The sequence below is a fragment of the Stegostoma tigrinum genome, chromosome 5 (assembly GCF_030684315.1).
Source record: "Stegostoma tigrinum isolate sSteTig4 chromosome 5, sSteTig4.hap1, whole genome shotgun sequence".
In the NCBI taxonomy this organism is placed as follows: domain Eukaryota; kingdom Metazoa; phylum Chordata; class Chondrichthyes; order Orectolobiformes; family Stegostomatidae; genus Stegostoma; species Stegostoma tigrinum.
The window spans coordinates 96,243,003-96,250,942 of NC_081358.1; the positions used below are offsets into that span (position 1 = coordinate 96,243,003).

General features: G+C 41.9%; 1 protein-coding gene across 3 annotated transcripts in view; it reads left to right on the forward strand.

Annotated features, from left to right (window-relative positions):
- Positions 1-4,839, forward strand: part of LOC125451501 (actin, cytoplasmic type 5-like) — a 38,534-nt gene extending 33,695 nt beyond the window's left edge. For all 3 annotated transcript variants that reach the window (XM_048528638.2, XM_048528640.2, XM_048528639.2), the window contains one exon: positions 3,631-4,839. In XM_048528638.2, coding sequence (XP_048384595.1) covers positions 3,631-4,635 — 1,005 coding nt within the window. In that variant the 3' untranslated portion in view covers positions 4,636-4,839. The remainder of the gene's footprint in view (positions 1-3,630) is intronic.
- The last annotated feature ends 3,101 nt before the right edge of the window (positions 4,840-7,940 follow it).

Sequence of the window (7,940 nt, forward strand, 5' to 3'; positions counted from 1 at the left end):
TTCCTTGCTGTTAGTTATGACTCCGAGCATGGGATAATTTTCCTTCTCATTTCTATTGGCTTTAATATTGCTGGGGTTTCTTGATACCACATGCAGTTAAATGGGAACTCAATGTCAAAGACAGTCACTTTTACCTCCCCTCTTGAGTTCTGTTCTTTTGTCCATGCTTGAACCATGGGATGAACGCTGACATTTGTCATGCTGATGACCTCCAGCCAGACTCTTTCAAATGCTTCAGCCTTGCATTTTGTATTGATGTTCTGGGCTCCTCTACCATTGAAGATGGGCATTTTTGAGGAATCTCTTATTCCAGAGAGTTGTTTATTTGTCTACAATTATTCACAATTGGATGGGACAGGATTGTAGAGCTTACATCTGCTCTGTTAGAATCATAAAATCATAGAATCCCTACAGTGTCGAAACAGGCCCTTTGGCCCAACAAGTCCATACCAACTCTTGGGGCATCCCACCCAGACCCATCCCCTTATAACTCACCTAAGCTACACATCGTTGAACACTACAGACAATTTAGCATGGCCAATCCACCTAATTGGCACATCTTTGGACTGTGGGAGGAAACCAGATCACCCAGAGGAAACCCACGCAGACACGGGGAGAACATGCATACTCCAAAAGGTATATTGGGTGCTTGTGACAAAGGCATGGCAATAATTACAGATGATTTTAATCTATATTAAAAATTGGAAAAAATAGATTTATAATAATAGCCTTGCTTTTGAGATAGTGTCTTAAAGCAGCATGTTCTGGATCTGACCAGATATGAATTCAGATTATTTGTCAGTAGCGGTAAGAATAATATGATTGAATTTTACATCCACTTGACAGGAGAAAATGTATATCAAAGTCTTGTAGTTTAAACTTACATAAGGGAAACTAACTGAGTATGAGAGAAAGCCAGATGGAAATGTAAAAGTGGATAGCAAGAGTGTCTACAGGTTTCTAACTGGGGAAAGAAAAAGCAAAGTGAGTATATGTCTTCTAGAAGATGAGACTTGGGAGTAAATAAATGAAAAAGAAATGGTGGATGCAATGAATAACTATTTTGCTCCTTCACTGTTGAGGATACAAACTGCAATGGTTGTAAACAAGAGGTTGAAGGAAGAGGGGTACATGGTGAAATTGTAATCCTTAGGGAAACATTCTAAGTAAACTGATGGAGGATTGCTTGATAAATCTTTGGGTCTACATTAACTTAATTCTTAGGTCTTGCAAGAGATGGCTAATGAGATATTGGATGCCTTGTCAATTTCCCAAAGTTTTCTAAGTTATGGAACAGTTTGTAAAGCAACAAGTATAACACTTCAATTCAAGACAGGAGGAAGGCATAAAACAGGAAATAATAGCCTGTCCATCAAGGGGAAGGTATTAAAATTGATCATTAAACAGGTTATAGTTCAACACTTGGTAAAAACTTATGGTAGTGTGAAAAAGAAATGACGTTTAGCTAATTTATTTGAATTCTTTGAAGGAGTGACATGGGTTTTAGATATAAGGGAATCCACTGATGTGCTATACCTGGATTTTCAGAAGGCATTTGAAAAGATTTCACATAAAAGAGGTTGTTTGCCCAAAGCGTATCGGGGCAATATACTAATATGGATTGATTTCTGCTTGGCAGAATGTGATGAGTGGGGATCTGTGCTGAGCTTATTAATTGTTTACAATACATATTAATTCATTAAGATGTGAGGATTGAAGTGATAGTGGTTAGATTTGTGGTTGACACAAAGCTGGGAAGGAAGGTGCGTTGTACATAACAAGGATACAGACCTGCTGGCCTTACCCAGTCTGGCTCATTTGGAAAACTAGGCCCGCAGCAGTGTGCTTGCCACTTAACTTATCCTGAAGTGGATTTGCAAATTTGTCAAGTATAACAAATCGTTAGAACAAAAAACTACTAGAGCTGCAGGTAAGAACTCCCAATGCCACACTCTCAGTGCTGCTGGGCAGTGATTGAAAAATGTTGGCCTTGCTGGAAATCCCACACTTTATAAGAATTAACCCTTTTAATAACGGAGGCATTTTCCCTTCTTCCACAAGCTTACACAGGTTTTGAGATCACAGTCCCATGAGGTGACAGTGATGCAATGGTAAAGTTACTAGATTAGTGATCCAGAATGCAATTTGGTTTGTTAACGTTCTTTAGGGAAGGAAGCCAGTTGTCCTTACCTAGCCTGGCCTACATGTTTCTCTAGATCCACAGCAATAGGTTTGACTCTGAGCTGCCCTCAGGCAATTAGTAATGTGAAACAAATTCTGACCATGTCAGTTACACCCATATTGCACAAATGAATAATTTTAAGAAGACTTGCACTCAATAAAAATGTGGGTGATTAGTTAATGCCTCAACATTTGCTCCCTAGCCAGAAAGTGTCCCATGCTGCATTCATCTCAGTTAAGGTGATCCAGATGGTGGAATCCTTATTTTGGGGGAAATAAGTGTGGGGTGATTTGCTGCACTGCCCCTGAACGCTGATCTGAAGCGACTATAGGAGTTACTAAGTGCTTAATATGCCCACCCTCTTTCTCTGGGACGTCATTGTTTTTTAAATGTTAGGCTCTCCAACTGTTAACATCACAAGCCCTGACACCTGCCCACTCCCCATATTCATTTGTAAGCTCACAGGAATCCTATTAATTTAGTGCCAGCTCACAGTTCCCTACCCTTCCCTTTGGCTCATTATATCCCGACTCTAGGTCATGCTGCAGCCCCCTACACTTTACCCATAAACCTTCCATGCCAAATCATCCTGTATCCACTATGAGCAGACCTCAGAATCCATGCTGAAATAAAATAAGATTATGAACATCCATTAGAAATTCTACTCAAGATAAAAAAATTGTGAAATCCTATTCAACAAATTTAAATCCCATCAGTTTTTTAGTCCTTGTCAAAACGAACATTTGTATCTATCATCCCATTTCAAAGACAAGTAATCCTTTAATGACCTCTTTGAGCTTCCAGTCGTAGTGCTAATTTACATATTTATAATGATAGACTGTGGAAGCATTAATCATGACAAAATGATAACACTTTTAGGGTTACGTCAATAAACTGCTACTCAATGAGGGGTCACGGAACAGAGCTAGTGTCCCTACCTCTGACCCAGGAGGCCTGCATTCAAGTCCCATCTGCTCCATACGTTATGTAATAACATCTCTGAACAGCTGGATTAGCAAATAGTGAAACAGATTCTGAAACTGCCTGAACATGTTTTACTAAACTTATTCAGCAGACAGCCATTTTTCCAATTTTCAAAGGGCTTCATGTTAAATACATTACAGATTAGCAGTTCTTCAGATATTATCTGTTGTTAATGAGGATGGATGGTTTCTCCAATTTTCAGTGGTGGGGCAAATTGTTAGTTTAGGATTTTCAGACCTCATGTCTCTCCATTAATTTTGCTAATGCTACGGAGTCTCCATGACTCTGAAATTCAGGTCCAATATCATTGAATAACAAATGATTAATACAGTCCTGATCACTATTTTATAGTAGTCTGTGTATAAATCAGTTTGTGGCATTGATTTAACTGGCTCACTAAGACCAAATGTTACTACAGCCCTTTGTTTCCTAAGCATATCATTTTTCTACCTTTCCTTTTCCAGGGAGTGATGGTGGGAATAGGTCAGAAGGAGTGTTATGTTGGTGATGAAGCTCACAGCAAGAGAGGGATTCTGACCCTGAAGTATCCAATTGAGCATGGGATTGTGACCAACTGGGTTGACATGGAGAAGATCTGGCATCACACCTTCTACAATGAGCTGCGAGTTGCCCCAGAGGAACATCCCGTTCTCCTCACAGAGGCACCTCTCAACTCCAAAGCTAACCGGGAGAAGATGACTCAGATTATGTTTGAGACCTTTAACACGCCAGCTATGTATGTCTCCATTCAGGCTGTCCTGTCCCTGTATGCCTCTGGCCGTACAACAGGTATTGTAATGGACTCTGGTGATGGTGTGACTCACACAGTACCTGTTTATGAAGGGTATGCCTTGCCGCATGCCATTCTGCGACTAGACCTGGCTGGCAGGGACCTGACTGACTACCTGATGAAGATTCTGACTGAACGTGGGTACTCCTTCACAACCACAGCTGAAAGGGAGATTGTCCGTGACCTCAAAGAGAATCTATGCTATGTGGCTCTTGACCTTGAGTCTGAGATGGTTACGGCTGCCTCCTCTTCAACCCTAGAGAAAAGCTATGAGCTGCCAGATGGTCAAGTCATCACCATTGGCAATGAACGTTTCAGGTGCCCAGAGGCTCTCTTCCAACCTTCCTTACTAGGAATGGAGACAACTGGAGTCCATGAGGCCGTCTTCCACAGTAGCACAAAATGTGATACGGACATCAGGAAGGACCTGTATGCCAGTATTGTTTTATCTGGTGGATCCACCATGTACCCAGGCTTTGCAAATCGAGTGCAGAAGGAAATCACAGCATTGATTCCGAGTACAATGAAGATTAAAATCATTGCTCCACCTGAAAGGAAGTATTCAGTGTGGATTGGTGGGTCTATCTTGGCTTCTCTCTCTACCTTTCAACAAATGTGGATCATCAAACAGCGATATGATGAGTCAGGACCATCGATAGTCCATCGCAAGTGTTTCTAATCAAGTTCCCTCAGTGGACCTTATCTGGCTTTGGGCATTATCACATGCAAAATGATCCCATATACATTTTCACTAATCACTTATCTAATTGCATGAATCAGTAATCTTCTTTATTCTAAGTAGTATTGAATTCCAAATACGACATTCCTCGAGATTTTGTTCCAAATAGTTAGCATTCTAATTTGCATGCTGGGGGCTTTCCCAATGTTCAGAGGCTCTTTCCTGTGTTATATTACAAAATAAAAGCCAATTAATTTTCCTTTTCAAAATCTTAATTTATTTCATCTTTCTGACATGTGCAAGTATTGTCCGTGTGTTTACTTTATAATACTTGTAGTACTCACTTAGCTTTGATGTTTGTGAGTTTCATGCCCTACAACAGCCTTTGTGCAAATTGCTCTATGTGTAACATTGTCAATAAAATTGAGATGACCCATCTCATGAAAGAGACTCAAGACACACTGACACAAGATCTTGCATGCCTTGTTGGCAGGGGTAACATATGGCTCTTGAAAGGTGATCCTGTTGCTGCCCATCCCTTCTGTTTTCTCCTTCTGCCACGTGTTAGATTGTCCATTCTGATCAATCCTGCTGGCAGATTACCACCAGCCCCACCTCCCAGCTGAAATCATACTTGTCAGTTCTATCGAAATCCAACTGCTAAATTCTTTCAGTATTTCTGAATTATGTGGTCACAAAGGTCATAAGGTCAAAGAATAAAGAGAAGGAAATTAAAATTCAGTTATCAGAAACTACGTTTGATCAAATGGTTAAGAGAAAGTCAAGAACAGGTGGAGGACAAAGTGGATATTTTCAGTTCAGAGAAATTAGATGAATTACAACAGAAAGATGCAAAACTAAAGCAGTTGTATCAAAAGTCGCTCACAGAAGGAGAATCTGAGTGTATCCCAGAATATTACGACCTTAAAAATGAAATCTTGATGAGGAATTGGAGACCATCACATATTCAGGCAGATGAGAAATGGGTAGAAGTTCATCAGGTTGTATTATTGCACATGAATGATCGAGCAGAAGGTCATTTAGGATTATTGAAAACTCAAGCCAAAATATAAAAACAATTTTATTGGCCTGGGCTGCAAAAGGATGTGGTTGAATTTTGCCAGACATGTCATATTTGGAAAACCTCAGACAGTGTAAAAATCTGTTTTGGTTATTGGCTTGTAAGAATCCTTTTAGCTTGCTTGAAAAGGTGAATTGATGGGAGCCAATGGGGAGTCCAATTAAGATGTTGTTTGGAGGATTGCTTTGTGTTAGTGTCATCATTAGCTGTTGTCTGAAGGTGAGTCATGACATTGGGCATTGGGGGTTGATAAAAGAGAATGATGGAGAAGAGTTTTCTATTATATATATGTGCATCTGTGGTATTGTGATGAACAAAGTGAATCTTGCTTTAGTAAGAACATTCTTAAAATCCTGGGTATTTTCTAATCATTTTGCTCAGATATTGAAATATGTACCTGGAACAAGAAGAACTTTTATTCATTCATGAAATATGTGTGTTGTAGGCTCGACCAGCATTTATTACCCATCCCTAATTGCCCAAAGGGCAGTTAAGAGTCAACCACATTGCTGTATGTCTGGAGTCACAAGTAGACCTGACCAGACAAAGGTACAGTTTCCTTCCCTAAAGTAAATCAGTGAACTTTAAACCCAGGCCTCATGCCACAAGAGCCCAAGGAATTCTGATAAGGTAGAGTTCAGAAGTGAGTTGAATTACCAAAGAGATGATGACGCAAAGTAAAGAAAGGCGTTAATAGGAAAATAAGAAAATACTCAGCTTCAGGACAGCTGAGCTGGGACTGGAGGAAGTGTAGGGGGCTAGTGTTTGGGGTGGAGATTCTGTACTGCTATGTGATCCCGAGGTGGTGTAGTCTCTGAGGATCTATTGCCTCTAATTGACTACAGTAGCTTGAAGTCTTATATTATTTTCCAGGTTATTGATGTTTTCTGGGCTGCATTTAGTTCTTTTTTTGCTCTAAGTGTGGAAGCAGGGATTTCAAAGATAAGTAACTCCTGTCCACACAATGAGTACACCGGTCAGATCAAGGGACAAATCACACGTCAGTAGCGACCTGATGGGTTTCTTGGCCATCTCTGTATCTCAGCAATGAAATCCTGCCAAACCTGAAGTTCTCAGCCAATCAGAGGCCAGCAGCTGCCACTGGAAGCTGGAGAACAGTGATGGAACCCAAGTTAGTCAAGTCTTTAATGCTGATCTGTCGAGGAATTCAGTCTCTTTTTTTTTAAAGTGAAGGGATCACAGCGTGGGTGTTGCAGGAAGATGGGCGTGAATCACTATCATTTGCCCCATTCTGCAGATCAGGGGAAAATGGAGGACCCAGTTGTCAGGCTGTCCTCCTTTCCTTATTTTGGAATGTTGTTGCTTTTCTTGCCTGCTGGGAAGTCATGAACTTTGACTTCTGAGGCCTTCAGGCCCTGACTGATTAATTGACCATTTAAGGGCCTTTATATATGATAGGCCAGGAAGGTCGCCCATGGACATTCCTGCCCAGAATTTAATGGCTCAAGTGGCTGGTGTTGCAGTGCCAGCCTGTCCCATTATTAGAGATAACACCATGTGGAACTGGAGGAACACAGCAGGCCAGGCAGCATCAGTGGGACAGGAAAGTTGACATTTCAGGTCGGGGCTCTTCTTCAAAAATTGGGGTGGCATGGGGAAGAGAGCTCAGAAATATAGAGAGGAGGGTTGGGATTGGGCAAAGTAGGTGGGATGGTAACAGTTGAGTGCAGGTAGGGAGTGGTGGGGATTGGTCAGTGAGGTGGGAGGAGTGGATAGGTGGGAGAGAAGATGGACAGGTTTCGTCAGGTCAAGGAGGTGGGGATGACCGGGAGGGTTAGTCATAGGATGAGGCCAGGGGTGGAGGGGAGGTTGGTGGGGAGAATTTGAAACTGGTAAAATCCATGTTTAGGCCATCGGGCCGTAGGCTCCTGAGGTGCTGCTCCTCCAGTTTGCGGGTGGTATCACTGTGGCACTGGAGGAGGCCCAGGATGGACATGTCGCCCAGGGTGTAGGAGGGGGTGTTAAAATGGTTCGCGATGGGAGGGATGTCGTTTGTCAAGAACAGAGCGCAGGTGCTCTACAAAGTGGTCTCCGAGCCTCAGCTTGGTCTCACTGATGTAGAAGAGCCACATTGGGAGCAGCGGATGCAATAGACCACATTGACAGATGTGCAGGTGAACATCTGTCTGATATGGAAGGTTTGTTTGGTGCCTGGAATAGAGGTGAGGGTGGAGGTGTAGGGGCAGGTGTAGCATTTCCTGTG